Genomic DNA, 19,765 nt, shown 5'->3' with positions numbered 1-19,765 from the left:
CGAGAGTCCTGTCCCGTTATCAGTTTCCAGGAAAATGTCCTTCCAGTCAGACGTTAATTATGTTGTTGTTATAGTTCAGGAAGTTCACTTCAGTTTTGTTAAGATTTTAAAAAAACCCATTTGAACCGTAAGTCTCCACGTCGTCATTATTATTGTTTAACACAAAGTGAACCGGAGTGTACTCTCCCCCTGACTCTAGTCTGAAGAAGGGTCTCGACCCGAAACGTCACCCATTCCTTCTCTCCAGAGATGCTGCCTGTCCCGCTGAGTTACTCCAGCATTGTGTGTCTATCTTCGTGTGTTTGGGCTGATTGCGTATACGTGTTGCTAAAATCAGTCTGTCGCTTTTGCTTGAAGTCTCGACGCTACAAAATCCCATGTTCGTTTGCAACACTGGTGTCAGTGTTTTTGTGTAATGATGGATTTAGGAATCGTTGGAGACCGAGTTCTTGCATCGACCTGACCCAGAGAGTGTAGTCCCCTTTCTCCACGCTTCCCCATCCACAACGCGCTAGGCACTGCATTTAAATGCAGCATTGAATTCCTAAGACACATCTGCTTTTTCTCGACCCCCCCCCCCCCCCACCCCAACAAAAAACATCGCGGCACCGCTGGCAAATAGCCAGTTTAAACATTCAATAAATTCCGAGCTCAAGGGCTTCCTATAGGTTTCGTAAACGGGTAAATATTTATTCACTTCAATTCGCGTTTAATATTATTTGCCCTATTGCCCATTCTAAATGTCACCGTTGTTCCAGACCTTGATAGAGTATCGCACACTCCCACCAATCGTGCCTGACGCGTTCAGCATTGAAATAAACGACTGGTCTCCATAAATCGCACAAAAAATATATAATCAGTGCCATGAGAAGTAGGTATGTCATCTGTGCCAGGAAAGGCGATAGAAGATTCTGAAACGTGAGAAGGTGGATTAACTGATCAAAGAGAAATAAAGTGCAAGCAGTTGATAACTTGCCTTGTGGAATTGGTTTAATATTTAACTCTTTCTGTTAACTATCTAACCGGGTTGCCATTCATTTAAAGTTGTAGATCCATTAGTGCATTTAAAGACTGATATATTATAGGTAATCTGACTGGCGAAAGATAATGAATAGTTTCATTAGATAATGAAATGAACAGAATGATAATGAATAGATAATGAATGAATGAATGAATAAATGAATGAGATCATAAAATGAATAGTTTCAATCGTGTTTGACTATGTATATTATTAATACTGTGATCAGGATTAGTTGGTAGTTAGTTGAAGATAGCCGGTGGATACGCTGTAAGGAGAGAGATACATGGAATACAAACATAAATATTTATTCAGGTGGAATATATGTGTAGGTAGAAGAAATGGCAACGTAAGAATATAACAAGAACACCAAGTGGTGTCCCACGTAGGGAAGAATGCTTTTGGCACACCGGCCTTCAATAATCAGGGACCTGAGTGGAGAGGTTGGGATGCTGCTTTACAGTTGCACATGTTGTTGGCGAGGACACACTGGGAGTGTTGTTTTCAGTTGTGGCCACCCTGCCAGGGGAAAGATGCCATTAAGCTAGAAGGGCAGCGCGGAGGAGTTTGACGAGATGTTGCCAGTACTCGAGGGCCTGGTCTGAAGGGAGAGGTTGGGCAGAGAGTATTTTCTTTTCCTAGGGTGAGCAAATCAAAAACGAGAGGGCATGGTTTTAAGGTGGGAGAGGGGAAGATTTAATGGGATCCTGAGAGGCAACTATTTCACATAGAGAGTAATTAGTATGTGGAACCAGATGTCACTTCAAGTACCCGAGGAAGCACGATAACAACATTTAAAAGACATTTGGACAGGTGCATGGAAAAAAAAGATTTAGTATATCGACCAGGTGTGGGAAAATGGGACTACGTTAGACTTGTTCGGCGAGTAGAAGTAGCCGAAGGTCTTGTTTCCATGCTGTATTACTGCATTAACTATGTATCCGGGGGAGGGTGGGGGGCACATCTATAAATATATATATGATAATTGGATAATGACAACTTAGCAGACCGAGAGGGAGATGGGTGGATAGATGGATGTATGGATGGAAACACTTTAAAAGAAAAATAATTATTTATAAAATGTCTCCCAAATGCACCCCAAACAGCTTCACAACTAGCGAAATCTGTTTGGAATCAGCCATTGGTCTAATATGGGAAATGTGGCCCCATCGCGGGAGACGGTTCCATTAATGACGATGGCGTAATATTGTAACCGAGTAAGGTGTCTCCATCGGAAACGTCACCCGTCCCTTCTCTCCAGAGATAGAAACATAGAACATTGAAAATAGGTGCAGGAGTAAGCCATTCGGCCCTTCGAACCTGCACCGCCATTCAATATGATAATGGCTGATCATCCAATTCAGTATCCCGTACCTGCCTTCTCTCCATACCCCCTGATCCCTTTAGCCACAAGGGCCATAATCTAACTCCCTCTTAAATATAGCCAATGAACTGGCCTCAACTACCTTCTGTGGCAGAGAATTCCACACATTCACCACTCTCTGTGTGAAAAAAAAACGTTCTCATCTCGGTCCTAAAAGACTTCCCCCTTATCCTTAAACTGTGACTCCTTGTTCTAGACTTCCCTAACATCGGGATCAATCTTCCTGCATCTATCCTGTCCAACCCCTTAAGAATTTTGTAAGTTTCTATAAGATCCCCCCTCAATCTTCTAAATTCCAACGAGTACAAGCCGAGTGTATCCAGTCTTTCTTCATATGAAAGTCCTGCCATCACAGGAATCAATCTGGTGAACCTTCTCTGTACCCCCTCTATGGCAAGAATGTCTTTCCTCAGACTAGGAGACCAAAACTGTACGCAATGCTGCCTGTCCCGCAGAGTTACTCCGGCGTTTTGTATCTTAATATTATAACTGATGTTTGTTTGGGGAAAAAATTGACCAAGACCTGGCGTAGCCCTTCCCCTGCTCTCCAGAGATGTTGCCTGACCCGCTGAGTTACTCCAGCTATTTGTGTCTATTCCTCCCACGCTGCATGGCGTGGTGGCCTATTTCTTTGTCCTCAAATGTCTCTCCGTTTTATTTTCTGCAGGTTGTTTGCTTAAGCCCACTGGTTTTGTAAAGTGGAGGAGGATTTACGTCCATTATTTTAAAGAGAATGTTAGGCAGTTAATGATTCACGTGTGAGAATTAAAATTTCGCGTATACCGGTCATATTTCACGCTGACTTCAATAAGCTCCTGCTCAATTTTCATTAAGGTTAGTGTGAACCTTAACGCTCCCATCAACGCTACCTCCAACGCTGTGTCGTTCACAGCGGACAATCGTTGTGGAAACGACATTGCAAGCGGAGCATTTAAAATAAAACTATAACTTCATTAAACCGACCTGATCTCCCGGTTGCTAAACACTTTAACTTCCCCCCCCCCCCCCCCCCCATTCCCAATCTGACCTTTCTGTCCTGGGCCTCCTCCACTGCCAGCGCAAATTGGAGGAACAGCAGCTTATACCACCCCAGCAGTATGAACATTGACTTCTCTAACTTCAAGTGGTAGTCTCGACCCGAAACGTCACCCATTCCTTCTCTCCAGAGATGCTGCCTGACCCGCTGAGTTACTCCAGCATTTTGTGTCTGCCTTCATTTTTGTTCCTGCCTTCATTGTGAAAACAGGAAAAATCACATCGTACGTTTTAGTCATGAAACGTACGATTTAGCCACAAATCTCAGGACCGACAGAAAAAAAAAGTCCTATCTAAAAAGAACGTTAAATGGATGACCCAAAACGTGTCCACGATGCCTCTTATTTCTCGAGGAGTTTATTGTTGCTTTAGCCGATTAGCAATACTGAAACCTCCTCTGCCCAGGCAGTCGACTGGAACGAGCAGTAACAGAAGACAATTGAGAAATGTCGCTCCTGCCGTTCATACATCTGCAGGCGTTACCAGTTGAGTTCAACCCCGGGTTTAATTCGAAACACTTAAATCCTGCCAAACACAAAAGCTAATTAGTCAATAGAATTCTTGCCGGCGTTCAAACATGAAAGGAAACTAATGGACAACCCACATTAGGGAATTGGTGTGCTTTTATCAACTCCGTGTTTGTTAGTTGGCCATTTCGCTCACAATCTTTAGCATCTGGGCAATAGATAATCGTTTTCTAAAAGCAGAGGGTGAAAATTTATAATTCCAATAGAACCGAAGGCGCTGAAATAATTCGAGATCTGATGTGTTTATAGCGGAATATACTTGGACAAAATGCATGGTGTTTAACAGTTTACTTGTCGTAGCATAACTTCAGAATCTGGAAAGGAGGCACGAGGCAGATGCGGGAATCGGTAGCAATTAAAAGGGGATAGACACAAAATGCTGGAGTAACTCGATGCGACAAGCAGCATCGCTGGAGAAAGGAAATGGGTGGAGGAACTCCGAGGGTCAGGCAGCATCTGTGGAGGGAAATGTACAGTCAAATAATAATTCCCAGCTTCTGGTGCCATCTAAGTGGAAAACACGCGCTTGTGTTTGTGCTACCGATCCGAGTTCAAGAACAAGCGAACAATGTTCTGTAGAAAACTCCCCTTCAAATCTTCCACGTGTTTCTAATGCAAGAGGTTATTCAACTCTCTAAACCGTTAACACGTTCAATCCTGCCGTTGTTTCTCAGGCCTAGAGAATGTCGGCTTTCCATGTAAAGACATATATTTTATTCATTGGATGTATGGGTGCTGTATGAATATGGAAAGACAAAAGACAGAGCAATCCTGAACTAATATCTCCCTCATTGGGGACCCTCGGACTATCTTTGATCGGACTTTACTTGACTTTATCTTGCACTAAACGTTATTCATATTATTCCCTGTATCGTGCATTTTTACACTGTGGACGGCTCGATTGTAATCATGTATTGTCTTTCCGCTGGGACTGGTTAGCACGCAACAAAAGCTTTGCACTGTATCTTGTTTGGTACACGTGACAATAAGCTAAACTGAACTAAGATAAGCAAATTACAACACGTGAAAATCCGTGCAACTTTAGTTGGTTCTAAGTGAGATGAGACTCGGTGGAAATCTCTACTACACCCCATCTCAACGTTTGAATAAACCTGACCAACTTTGAAGATAGACACAAAAATGCTGGAGTAACTCGGCGGGTCGGGCATGGAGGAGTTGGGCCGAAGGGTCTGGTTCGCTCCGGGTTCTATCGCCGACGAAAGAGACCGAACGCACTGGTGTTATGTGCGACTTGTCCGAGACAATGCACAAGCGGCCAGCTTTGAAGTTATAGACAATAGACAATAGGTGCAGGAGTAGGCCATTCGGCCCTTCGAGCCAGCACCGCCATTCAATGTGATCATGGCTGATCATTCTCAATCAGTACCCCGTTCCTGCCTTCTCCCCATACCCCCTGACTCCGCTATCATTAAGAGCTCTATCTAGCTCTCTCTTGAATGCATTCAGAGAATTGGCCTCCACTGCCTTCTGAGGCAGAGAATTCCACAGATTCACAACTCTCTGACTGAAAAAGTTTTTCCTCATCTCAGTTCTAAATGGCTCTAAGTTCGTGCTGAATACAGATAGTCACACAAATAAGAACATCCCGATTCTCATATGTGTAGGAAGGAACTGCAGATGCTGGTTTAAACCGAAGGTAGACACAAAAATGCTGCAGTAACTCAGCGGGTCAGGCAGCATCTCTGGAGAGAAGGAATGGGTGACGTTTCAGGCCGAGACCCCTCTGAATATGTTTGTCCTTCTCCACCTCGAAAGTAGTTCATTGGTTGTAAACGCGTTCTGGGACGACCGAGAGCTCTTGTTTTTTTTTGAACCACTAAATTAATTGGATTTTTAAAAGGGCCCTTTATATCCCCCTGCAATTTGCAGTCAGTTAAATACTTTAGGAGTGTTATTACTGCGGCGCGATAGCAGTCAGTTTCAGAGCGGCAGGCGCCCACACACAGCATAGTCATTGTGGCCTTTGTTTTCTCATGATTTTAAGTGACGGTCGAACACGAGTTACATTGAAATACCGTTCTGAGTTTTTGTTGTTGTTAACATGCACTGGAACAAAGCAGCGGAGATTGGGTTTAAAATCCGATCCGAATTTACGGTACACATAACAGAGCATCGTGGTTTTAACATGATGTGGGAAGGAACTGCAGATGCTGGTTTAAACAGAAGATAGACACAAAAATGCTGGAGTAAATCAGAGGAACAGGCGACTGAAGATGGGTCTCGACCCAAAACGTCACCCATTCCTTCCATCCAGCGATGCTGCCTGTCCCGCTGAGTTACTCCAGCATTTTGTGTCTATCTTTTTAATATTACACTGGTTTTATAATGGACATAGCTCTGTAGTGGGACACGAACACACAATCTCCATCGACTAGAGGTGCTGTCCACCGAATCAACGCTGAAAATTCTATCTCCAATTTAATGCCCTTCCCCTTCATTCACGCACTCTCCCTCTCCGTTTCACCGCTGCCCATTTTCCCTGAGGCATTGGAATCGATTATTTACCATACGAATATCATAATTTACCAATACGAATATAATATTATGAGGGTGGCGGGAATATATGGAACAAGCTGCCTGAGGAGATAGAAGAATCAGGTGCTATAATAATATTTTAAGAACATGTAAACAGATATATGGATAGGAAAAAGATTTAGAGGGTTACGGACCAAATACTGCTTGGGGAATGCGATGGTCGGTATGGACAAGTTGGGCCGAAGGCCTGTTTCGGTGATGTACGACTCTATGACATTATGACTGGTTCTTTCCCATATCTCCGCTGGGATGTTCCTTCGCTCCACAACACAAACCTTAGGGGTACCTATGTGGGGGAAAAAACTACAGATGCTGGTGTAAATCGAATGTAAACATACAATGCTGGAGTAACTCAGCGGGTCAGGCAGCATCTCAGGAGAGAAGGAATGGGTGACGTTTCGGGTCGAGACCCTTCTTCAAACTGATGTCAGTCTGAAGAAGGGTGTCGACCCGGAACGACACCCATTCCTTCTCTCCCGAGATGCTGCATGACCCGCTGAGTTACTCCAGCCATTGTGTGATCATATCATATATATACAGCCGGAAACAGGCCCCTTCGGCCCTCCAAGTCCGCGCCGCCCAGCGATCCCCGCACACCAACCCTATCCTACACCCACTAGGGACAATTTTTACATTTACCCAGCCAATTAACCTACATACCTGTACGTCTTTGGAGTGTGGGAGGAAACCGAAGATCTCGGAGAAAACCCACGCAGGTCACGGGGAGAACGTACAAACTCCTTACAGTGCAGTACCCGTAGTCAGGATCGAACCTGAGTCTCCGGTGCTGCATTCGCTGTAAAGCAGCAACTCTACCGCTGCGCCACCGTGCCGCCCGTGATATAAGAAAATAACTGCAGATGCTGGTACAAATCGAAGGTATTTATTCACAAAATGCTGGAGTAACTCAGCAGGTCAGGCAGCATCTCAGGAGAGAAGGAATGGGTGACGTTTCGAGTCGAGACCCTTCTTCAGACTGAACCAGCCATTGTGTGTCTACCTTAAGGGTTCCTAATGTGTTGCACACTCCGACCTGGGTAGTTTGAGTTCTATAATTTCTCAATGGAAAAATAGTAAATGTTTAATTTCGCTCCTGTTCCGCTGAGAAGATCTGATTCACACAAGCTGCCAAGATTCCTACGTTTGCAATGAAAGCCGAGCATGGCCTTGGAAATCGCGGCTGAGGCTCCGAGTACCGCTGTATTTATACGAGGGCGTCGGGTTTCTGGGGAATTTCCAGCTTAACCGGCCGTCTCTGGTTTAGACATTAGTTGTTCAATGGTCAATGGAATCTAGGAATTATCTCAGACGTGCGACACGGTCCTTATTTCTTAAAATCACAAATAATACCCGTTTCTAATTATTAACAATCTACACGTCGTCTCTTCAGAGGGTTGGATGTGCATCCTTTGAGGTTATATCCAATATCTGCCAGAGCGTTCACCCCAAATATTAATTTTAATCCGTTTACATAATTTCTTGGAGTCAGTATCCTGTCTCCAGGACGCAGTTTCAATTTCAACCCGGTCGAAAAGCCCGCTTGCCCGGCAGAACTCAGTGATTCTGTTACCACTGATCAAAGTCCGACTGTAAATCCGGTGGCCCTGTTATATCAACACAACTACGGGCTCCCCTTTTAAGAATCGTTGGAGTAATGAGTTGGATTAACCTGCATCCTGTCGCAGATTTGGAATCACGTTCCAAACTGGTGAGATGCCCTGTTCTACCTTTCCTGCAGAAACCCGCAAGGAAGCACATTACAATGTAATATTGTGTCTGAACATGAGGCAAGCGGGCCCATGCAGGAACAGGTGGGCCGAACGTACAGACACAATCATGGAAAGCCAGTGGGGATAGGCTCAAAAAGCTGGAGTAACACAGCGGGTCAGACAGCATCTCTGGAGAAAGGGAATAGGCGACGTTTCGGGTCGAGACCCATCTTCAGACCCTTCTAAGTGGAGAGGTCGACGTGAAAGAAACCTCTTTGGGAAATTAACAACCTCAAGTTAGACGACTTTTATGAGATGGAGAGTAATTCAGTAAAAAGCACCCATCTATCTTAGTATACTATGTGCAGGAAGGAACTGCAGATGCCGATTCACACCGAAGATAGACACAAAATGCTGGAGTAACTCGGCGGGTCAGGCAGCACCTCTGGAAGAAAATGAATAGTCAGGCAGCATCTCCGGAGAAAAGGCTGCCTGATTCGCTGTTACCCCAGCATTTTGTGTCTATCTATGCATCTATCTATCTGTCTATTTCTCTATTTTGTACCCATCCCTCCATGCAAGTGCAGACTGGATACCGCCAGACCATGTGTACTTTGAATGCCTTATGATCAATTCACCCATTTCTATTTAATTTTGAGTTTCCCAACGACTGGGAATAAAATGTACTCGTTCATTAATTCATTCATCCATTCATTCATTCACCCAGAATCTCCAGTTGCTTATATCATTGTGATCGCGCGTTCCTTCAACTCTCTCAATTGCTTAAACGGGAAAGATAAATACCATTTAAAAAATATCCAGCTGTAGAAGTACGATTCGGTGGCCGGTGTTAAACCCAGGCACGTAATGCATGCTTACAGCCATACTTTATAACGCCATTTCCTGCGTTTTGAGCGTAGGTCTCATTAACTAAGGGGGGAAATCAACTCATTGGCAACAATTGGATTTGGGTTTTTTTTTCTCGTGCAGTTGAACTCCCAATCCCTTTTACAACTGAGATGTAATTTAAGTTTTAAAATGAGGGGAGCATTCTGCGGATGAATCCACTGATTGGAATCCGCTCCTTGTGGGCAAGTAGCCGTGTTATAAAAGCACGACTGGGAAAGCATGGCGCTCACTCGAGTTTGGATTACAAGTTCCCCTGTAAAAGGACTTAGTTCACCCGTTCCAATCCCCACAAACTGTGTAAAATGTTCAACCTTCTGCACGGCTTTTTTTCTGTGTAACACCGCGAGACGGGTTTAAACGGCACGGAATTGCTACGCATGCTACATCTTGAATTTAGTCTCCCCCACCCCCTCCCCCGACTATTTTCCTTGTTTTCGCCTTAAAAACCCTGCCAGAATATGCTGCCTGGTCCCTCCAGGCTACTAGAAAGTAAGCCTCCATTCTCTCTCCCTCGCCGACAGAAAGTAAGCTTCTCTCTCTCTCTCTCTCTCTCCTCCCCCCCCAACAATCCTCTCTTCCTCCCTCTCCCTCTCTCTCTCCCGCGGCGGGGGCTGATTTATTCAAACTCCCCCAGCTCAGTCCAATTTTTCATCTAACTTCCACGAAACTGTAAGCGAGTGCGTGCAACAATTCACAACCGATTTCCCTCTCTTTTGTCCGACCAGCACCACTCCCGTGACATGCAGCAGTTCCCCTGACCCCGAGGGCGAGAGTAATTTAATCTGATACCTTCACTCCGGACTCTGCATTATGTAAATAAACGACCACCATCTTGACAGAAATGCAATTGTCTCCCTTTCGCTGACTGTGGGCTGGGGGGTGGGGGGAAACAGACCTGTGTTTTTTTTAGAAATGCTCAGGGCCCCTTTGCAACTACTGGATCTCAATGTGTTTTGCATCAGGCTGACTCACAACTGGGCCCTGATCGAATCCACCGTTATTGAGGCGCTGTGTAAATAATGCTTTAAAATCGCACAACAGACCATCGCCATATTTTTCTCCCCCATCGATTCTCACGTGGAAAAAAAGTAAGCATCGTTCAAACTTCTTACGCCGAAATCACACGCAGCGAGGCCCCTTGTCAAAACCGAGCTACGACAAAGGAGTAGAAGAGACTTAGGTGCTAAACTTTTTCTTTGCTTTCTAAGGCCCTGTAATGACTACGAAAATAAACAACGCTTGCAACAACTGAGGAATAAATTTTAATTTCCAAAAGGTATTACAATCGCATTTCAGCTCAAGAATCGGTCTGAAAGGAACTATTGATTGGAACATTGCACGGGAGTTTGATCAGAAATGCATGGTCTGGTACATTAAGCTCCCTTCCACCGGAGTCCAACTGATTTGCATCTAAACGGAAGGTTACTGTGTTTCCCCTGCAAATTATACATCCGATTATTAAGGAGACAGGAGTAACAGAGTGCAGGGGGGAGGGAGCAGGGGGGGGGGGGGGGGGGGGTTCACCCACGTACACAGTCAGTAAACCCCCATCTCAACACATGCTCAGATATACATTGACAGATGCACTCACACACACACACACACACACACACACACACAGACACACGTACGCACACACAGACACACACACTCACACACACACAGACACAAATACAGACACACACACATACGCACATGCACACATACACACACATACAAACTCACAAAGACAGACACACACACACACACACATACAGACGCACACACACACAGACACACACACACACACATACGCACATACACACACATATACAAACACGCAAAGACAGACACACACACACATATACAAACACACACACACACACACACACACACACACACAGACACACACACACACACAAACACATACAAACACACACAGGCACACACACACATATATCCACACCCACACACATACAAACACACACAGACACACACATAGTCACGCACACGCACGGACACGCACAGACACACACATACACACAAGCACACATTATTGTTATTTGTTTTATGTGTGTGTATATGTGCATGTACATATATATCCTCTGTGTATATATATATTTATACACTGATATATATATATACTGATGTATATACATATATGTATACACTAAACTTTTCTTCCCGTTTATTATATTGTTTACAGAGCACTATTTTTACATATTCTGTTGTGCTGCTGCAAGTAAGAATTTCATTGTTCTGTCTGGGACATACGATAGTAAAACACTCTTGACTCTTTACACAAACACACACACATATCCACACACTATTGTTGTTTCTTTGTTTTTATGTGTGTGTGTGTGTGTGTGTGTGTGTATGTGTATGTGTGTGTATGTGTATGTCTATGTGTGTGTCTATGTGTGTGTGTGTGTCTATGTGTGTATGTGTATGTGTATGTGTATGTGTGTGTATGTCTATGTGTGTGTATGCACTGAACTTTTTTGCTCGTTTATTATATTGTTTGCAGTCTACTATTTTTACATTTGTCGGTTGTGCTGCTACAAATAAGAATGTCATTGTTTTGTCTGGGATATATGACGATAAAGCACTCTTGATCATGACACACAAACACACACACACATTCTCTCTCTCCCACACACACACATACACACACATAAAGCCACAGACACCTCTCTCTCTCTCTCTCTCTCTCTCTCTCTCTCTCTCTCTCTCTCTCTCTCTCTCTCTCTCTCTCTCTCTCTCTCTCTCTCTCTCTCTCTCTCTCTCTCTCTCTCTCTCTCACACACACACACACACACACACAGACACCCACACACATTCTCTCCCACACAGACACACACACACACACACACATACACACACACACACACACACACACACACACACATTCTCTCTCTTTCTCACACAGACACACACGTTATCTCTCTCTCTCTCTCTCTCACTCACACACACACACAGACGCACACACACACACACACACACACACACACACACACACACACACAGACACACACACACACACACACCACAAACATACATAACTGTACACACACAAGGGCACGCACGCTCCCGTTCTTTATCCTCATCATTCCAACTACACCGTGCCTTAAATTAAATCTCGGAATAGTTCGTCAACACTTAACGACTTTGAGAGACAATAAACATTTAAAAAAATAAAGAAATGCAGTAAAGTTTTATGAGAACTCTCCTCCCACCACAGAAGGTCCTTACTCCTCCTTGTCTTTTCGCTACTAATTTCTGTCTACATTTAATTAAGGCCTACTGGTCACCACACACTGAACTGAGATCAGCAAAACAAAAATAAGATTGTTGCATTTGGGGGGTATCTAAAACAGTACTTAAAAAAAAATATTACCCAGAGAAAACACCAACAACCAAAATCCCATTCATCCGCCCTTGACATTGCATTCCGATTACTCCGATGGTATAAGTGAAGTTTGTTTCTTTGCCGTTTTAAAGCAGCATTGTTTGAGAATGTGCTCGCTTGTTAGGCTGTGAGTTCGTATCGCGAGGCTCCTGTGTACAGTATACGGAGCAATTGCACAAGGAAAATAAATTAGTGCAAACCGACAGAGGGGGCCGTGTAGTCCTGGGACTAAATCCTGATTGCTTCTCTCCCCCCCCCCCCACCCCCCTCCCCACCCTCCCCCCCAACTTCAGTCGCGAAATTTGTTTTACTTAATTGTGATGGATTATGATTGTGGCCGAGGTTCATTTTGGGATGAAAGTGATCAAGAAATACTCTCATTCAACGCTGTAAACCATATTTCCCGATTTGATTGCTCTTCAAACAGTCTGTAGATGTTTATAAATAGAATAACTTGTTTTTTAAAAGCATCGTTTCCATTAGCACCATCCCAGTGGAGATCTCATTGGCGGCCCATTCGGGCTCAAATCCAAACGTTTTGTTGGCCAGCCGCGGTTAAAGGGTTAAATGTTAAATCCCCTGAATTTGTGACTGGGTGGGAGGGGAACGGCGCTCCCCCCGAGCTGCCACCTCCATACCGGGTGAGCCTTTTGCAAGGAGCTGGGATGGTCGGAGCAAAAGGAATAGGCAGGGCACAAATCGCCGTCGTCCCCAACGACCAGCGAGGGCGGAGAAGGGAAATTGCCCATTAGACTAAAAGCTTTTTTCACCGGCGTCGCTAATCCGCAGGTGACACGTCTGCACTTCGCAGAGTCTTTCAGCAAATTGGCCCGCTTGCCAGGCGAAGGTCGATCCGGCCAAGGCTGTGTCATCATCTCAGCTGTCTTTGCCGGGCATCTTTTGGCCGAGAGCTCTTTGGCACGCCTGGCACAAACTTGTTTCTTTTTCGGCCCGTCGTCCCACCTCCCAACGGCGGAAGCCTTGCCCTGTAAAGTGCTGTGGATTTGTACTCCGGCTGAGGTAGAGAGTGCGAGTCGGTGCAGGGAGGCGCCGTGGACCACCGCCGCCGGCACGCCGCCGTTCTCGCTGAGGGGGACCCCCGAGTTGGGCTTGTCTTTCCTCCGCTTCCTCTTGAGGTCATAGTTCCCCGGACCCACGCCCTCTCCCAACTCCCAAACTCCCGGCGGTGGGACGGGACCCACGCTTCCCCGGGCCGGAGTGAACGAACCAGCGTGGCTCTTGAAAACGTGTTTGATCTTCCCGTCTGTCTGGTCGCCGAGAGACGGCGAGGACGCCCGGTCCCTGAGGAAGGATTTCACGTGTTTCTTGCCTGAGAGGCAAAGAGCAGCGGACCGTGGATCTGAATGCAATAAATCCCTTTGTTGTGGAGACGGTGAGCTTTCTTTCAGACTGGGGAGAGGGGCCCCGTGCTTTGCAAAGTTGCTTGGTGTCAGATGCGGCGCTTGGCTGGGATTCCTGGCCGGCTGTGGCGCCTTGTTGTCCCCTCTGCCGTTGTCCCTGGGGTGACCGGGCGGCCGGCAGAACGGGCGCGACTGCGGCGCAGCTCCGGCGTAAAGTGATTGGCGATCCCCCGCCGCCAACTCCGGCCTCTCGTCGGGTTGTCCCGGGGCGCCGGGCGCTTTGTGGTTCACACTGGGCAAAGTCGCTCGCCTGAAGCGGATGCTGTGCAGCGAGGCGCCACTGAACGCCGAGCTGGAGTCGGAGGCAGACGAGCTCTCGTCCTCGCTGCTGGAGCCCGAAAGCAGCGACTCCCCTTCTTCGTCCTCGTCCGTCGACCCGAAATCTGAGTCGTTCTCCGGGTCCAAACTGCAGTCGGAGTCGCTGGAGCAACGCAGAGAGACGCCTTGGCCCGCCGTTGCACAGCGCGCCTCACCCAAAGCCTTTATATCTGCAGAAAGCACCATCCTTTTCACGGACTTCAAAGCTGGCGGCGGGAAGGAAGGATTGTAGTTTCCGATGAAGGCGCTCTCCGCATTCTTGCTCTGATTGCAGCAGGAATATTTCGCCCTGAAGTGGACCGGCCCGCTCGCCCCGTTGAAACGCACCGCGATGGCGGGCGGCACCGACCGGGCGTAACGGCAGGGGACGACCTCCTGATAAAACCCGGCCCGCTCTCGGTAACCGGGACACAGGCCGGACCTCCCGGCGGCGTGGTCGTAGTTTGTAAAGCCTGGCCGGGCGGGGTCGATGGCGGATTGGCAACACAGGCCACCGCCATCGGTTACAGGGACCGCTGGCTTGGACTCGCCAGCGTTGCCGGTCCTCAGCACCACCGTCCTCTCTCTACAGAAGCCCGTGAAGTAGCCGGGCTCCGGGCGGCCGGAGAACGGCCCTTTCTCTCTCACCTTCACCTTGAATTTCTTCCCGGCGCACTGAGAGCCTCGGTAGACCGTGTACAACGCCTCCAAGTCCTCTTTGGATATCAGCGTGCATTTGACCGCTCGCGTTGGAACTGATTTGATGGCCTTCAGAGTCCGCAGTTCCTGCAAATCGCAGCGACGCCTTTTGATTTTCAGGTTCTCCATTCTCTTCTGGATCGTGGTCCTGGGAACGTGCTTGAATAGATCCGCCAGCACCTGGGAGAGGGCGAACATTTGCTTCCCGTTAATCCGCAGGTAACCCAGTCTCACCCCAAACATCTCCAAGTGCCCGAATTGAAAACCTTCCAGCGTAACATTCGAGATATAATCCACGCATCTTGGAATAATCCCAACCATTGTATTCGCCATACAAAAAAGAAAGAGACCAGCTCTGCCATTAATTATTATTATTTTTTTGTAAATAGAAATAAATGGCACAAAAGAGCAGTGAAAAAAAAAACTGAAGTAAATTAGGTTTGTGTAGACTCTGAGTTTGATCGAAGCACCTCCACGCCTGCTTATCTTCAGAAGTAACAATAGCCCGACCAGACGAGATATTTAAGACGGGGGGTTTTCTAACTTCATTCTGCTGCTAGTCCCAGAGTAAAGTTCTCAAAACCAAGTACACTTGTCAGATAGACTCCACCAAATAATTTCCTTCGACTCCAAGCTGATTGGATACTTTCTACATGTGATGCAATAAAAAAAGCCCACAATCAACTCCACCTCCACACCCCCCCTCCCCTCTCCTCCCCACCCGTCCCCTCCCCTCTCCTCTCCCCCCCCCCCCAACCCTCATAACCGCCCGAGCACCATTGACGCTTTACATTCAATATACCCCGCATGCGTTTCCGCCGTTATACCCAGTTTGTGGTACTAGGAATCTTGAAACAACCCATGCCACATGCATGTTCTGCGACGTTTGAATCCTATAGTCTCCTGCAATCGTAAATCAACCCGTGTGCTAATAAATTTCCGCAGCTGCTAATCTGGCAATACGTATATTGATGAAGCGCTCGGATGTTTTAACCTGTAAATCACAGAACCCGGGCGATTTATTGAATTTACGCATTTTTTTTGTTTGCGGCCATTCTCAACTAAAATTTTATATTTCATTTTTATTTGGAATATTCTAAAAAAAACCACATTTTTTTCTGGATAGTTACTGGAAACTTAAGTTATGGAGACGGCAGGAGAATAATTTATCTTCTGTCCCAATTTAGTGAATTTTGCAACTTAATACGGACCCAAAATGTGGAAGACATTTTCTTTACTGTGAAAAGGTGGATTATACGTCGAATGTTCGTCTTAATTAAACTTCCTTGTTTTTTCATAAACTATTTAATCTTGAAAATAAAAAAAGAATTCCCCCTCCCCTCCCCCGCCCTCCCCCAGATCTGAAGTATTTTAATTTTCTAATTAATAGTTATCCAGCGTCCTTTGGAGCCACGTGTTGTGCCTGAGTTTGGTCCATTGTTTAAATAAGATCACCTGGATGATCGACCCGGCCTCCACATCGTTCAGGATGATCGACCCGGCCTCCACCGGCCTCCACATGCTCCACATCCATATGTACAACTGATTGTAATTCCCAACTTGGTTTAATGTTTCTTCACCGAAAATAACGCAAAGATCCACCTCAACGCTTTTCCAATATAGTTTTATAAACCCCATCTGAAAATCTTTTTTCTCTTAATTGGATTTATGAATCTTGAGATTAGTTCATCGCTGGCTGTAGCGTTGTTTAAGCGTTTCCTTATACGGTTGATAAGGTTTCCCCCGCCTCCTAAAGTGTCTGAAATTCTCCTTTATAAACCGGTTTTTTATTTGCATTTGTTATTTAATTCCCCGTTCTTTCCTCCTCTGATTTATTCCATCTTTTACAAATACATATAAACAGGTTTCTCCCATAGAATCATATAGAAATGTACAGCGACATTAAAAATCTCTATGTTTACTAAACTATTGATCGAGTTGCCGTAATCATTACCGGCACCAACCAAGAACAAACCGGCAGCGCCGCGTCTTCTATTGCAGATGAAACACTGGTTTGCATTCATGATCTGTTATTGTTTTAGGAAGTGAGTTCGCCCAATATGAAACAGCTATACGACTCATTTATTTATTTCACTGTCAAATAAGGAAAGGCCTTATATAATACATTTTCCCCATATTTACTTTTCATGCCAAAAATAATGGAACCTTTTGGCCATCTCCCATTTATATAATTTAAAGGCGACACAACAGGAAATGTCAGTAATCCTGTCGATACCTCTTTATCATTAACGCAGGCATTAAAACTCGAAGGAACCCAGTAGGACACAGGTAGCCTAAACCTAAAACGTCTACATTTGGATAAGATATAGTATAAGAAAATAACTGCAGATGCTGGTACAAATCGAAGGTATTTATTCACAAAATGCACAAAATGCATTATGCTGCCTGACCTGCTGAGTTACTCCAGCATTTTGTGAATAAATACATTTTGATAATGTTGATCCATGGAAAATCTCGCGTTAAAGCAACGTGGTTCCCCCCCCCCCCCCCCCCCCATCTCACGTTCTTGCATAGATTTACATCGGGCCATTTGTAATTTACTTTTAATATTCCAAACCAAAATTCAAGCGCCGTCTTTACAAGTAAAAAATAAAATCGATTTGGAGGTGATTTGTGACCCAGATATCGTCCCTCGCTGTCTCCTTCCAACCTCGAAACACGCTGCTGTCAGACTTAATTATAGAAAGTATTTTTTGCAACACGCTCGGGGGAGAGTAGTGTTTCCTTCTCTCGCTCGCACGTATAGCATGTATGTGTTAAAGGCAGGACGTCGCAGCAACCTCGTCATTTAAAAAAAAAACTATTCCAGCATTTATTGTTTGATCACTCAAATTATTTTAACTAAAGAGTCGCACCCAGATAGAATCATGGAAACAGAGGAACTTAGAAACATAGAAAAAAAGGTGCAAGAGTAGGCCAATTCAATATGATCATCCAAAATCAGAACCCAGTTCCTGCTTTGCCCCCATATCCCTTGATTCCCTTAGTCCCCAGAGCTAAATCTAACTTCCCCTTGAAAACATCCAGTGAATTGGCCTCCACTGCCTTCTGTGGCAGAAAATTCCACAGATTCACAACTCCCTGGGTGATAATGTTTTTCCTCATCTCAGTCCTAAATGTCCTACCCCTTATTCTTAAACTGTGACCCCCTTCATATTCATTATTTGTAGTTGTGACTATCAGTTTAAAACTTGGTACTCGCAACTCTGTGCCCCTGCAAGGGACTGCAGTTCAAACACTGCATGGACGTTTCTATTAAATACACGCAATTTTCCAATGCATTCGCTTCGCTCCCCCTCTCTCACCGGCCATGGTTTGTTTTGGATCAGGTTACCCCAGTTTTCATGTTCAAACGGATGCCTTAAGCTTAAAAAAAAGACTTTAAAGTGATCGATTCATAGCTTTATCGGGAAGTAAATAGGTATGGGGTGAAGCGGGAGGGGATATGGGAAGGTGGTGGTTGTGGGGGTGGGGGGTGGAGGTGATATGGAGGCGGGGTGGGGGGGGAGGGATAATGCAATCTGGCTCAATGGCCAGAGTAAATATGCCAATGCAGAGGCGAGGGCAACAGACAAAAACTGTGTAGGTTTGGGATAATAGATCAGGGTGAGGCGACTAACTCCATTCACATCTGTTTCTATCTATCTATCTATCTATCTATCTATCTATCTATCTATCTATCTATCTATCTATCTATCTATCTATCTATCTATCTATCTATCTATCTATCTATCTATCTATCTATCTATCTATCTATCTATCTATCTATCTATCTATCTATCTCTCTCTCTCTCTCTCTCTCTCTCTCTCTCTCTCTCTCTCTCTCTCTCTCTCTCTCTCTCTCTCTCTCTCTCTCTCTCTCTCTCTCTCTCTCTCTCTTGACACACATAGTTATATACATGTGTAAATGGTAACATGCTTATGTAGTATGGACAGACGATTTTATACAAATGCATAGCAAAAAAATACCTGCATTTGAAAAGTTAGATATATATCTGTATACATTTTGTACACATATTTGTGTATACATTTTTGTATATACATATGTACACATATTTGGGATGTACATTTTTTCCATATGTGTGCACGTGTATGCGTACAGTGGGAATTGGTGGATATAGTCTTATAAACACGTACTTGAGTTTTAGGTTTATAAATAACCTAGGGCATGTTTGCATGTGATTGCATTATAGGTTCTTGCATTTATACATTTATCAGTATAAATGCAAAGCGCACGCATGCACAAGTACATATATATACATGTACATATAAAGTATACATGCATGCACAGATGCACACACTTAAATAATATCCATTGTGTATGTTGTATTATTTTATAGACTGTGCGAACGTTGCATACGTAGATAACATTATAGAGTGCACATTTATGCGTGGACAAACGCATATGTGAATGGTATGTGTTTGCAAGGGTCCGTCCATGCTTGTGTGTGTGTGTTTTGAGGAAGCATATGATATTCCAGGCTACCTATGATTAAGTACATGAGCTATTTTTCGAATACCTAAAGCCGGCATCAGCCATTTTGTCAGAGAAAACCTCTGAAACGCACCCCAGTACTGTCTCACTGAACGCCCAGGCCTTCGAAAGAAAATCTAGTTTCTGTCACAATGATTCTCCCAATAACAGGATACAGATGTCAGAAGCACTCAGGAAGGATTCAGCGCCAGATGATAGCGCAAGTATGGGGAAGTTCAGTGTGTACTGGTCAACATTGCAACATGAATTCATTCATTCATTCAACATACACCGTGGGGGCTTGATATAATTTAGTGAAACTGGAAT

General features: G+C 45.0%; 1 protein-coding gene across 1 annotated transcript; it reads right to left on the bottom strand.

Annotated features, from left to right (window-relative positions):
- Positions 1-10,526: 10,526 nt before the first annotated feature.
- Positions 10,527-15,264, bottom strand: LOC144607538 (SKI/DACH domain-containing protein 1-like). The gene is made up of 2 exons (XM_078424431.1): positions 12,515-15,264; positions 10,527-10,574 (listed from the first exon to the last, which is right to left on the bottom strand). Exon 1 carries the CDS (start codon positions 15,262-15,264, stop codon positions 13,090-13,092), a length of 2,175 nt encoding a protein of 724 aa, XP_078280557.1. The 3' UTR covers positions 10,527-10,574; positions 12,515-13,089.
- Positions 15,265-19,765: the final 4,501 nt, after the last annotated feature.

Source organism: Rhinoraja longicauda, chromosome 29 (assembly GCF_053455715.1).
Source record: "Rhinoraja longicauda isolate Sanriku21f chromosome 29, sRhiLon1.1, whole genome shotgun sequence".
Lineage (NCBI taxonomy): Eukaryota > Metazoa > Chordata > Chondrichthyes > Rajiformes > Arhynchobatidae > Rhinoraja > Rhinoraja longicauda.
Note: the sequence above shows the minus strand (reverse complement) of the source record. Positions and strands in the feature narration are given on the sequence as shown.

Bases quoted from the DNA above. Each gene is read 5' to 3' on its own strand.
- LOC144607538 (XM_078424431.1), bottom strand. From the start codon at position 15,264: ATGGTTGGGATTATTCCAAGATGCGTGGATTATATCTCGAATGTTACG.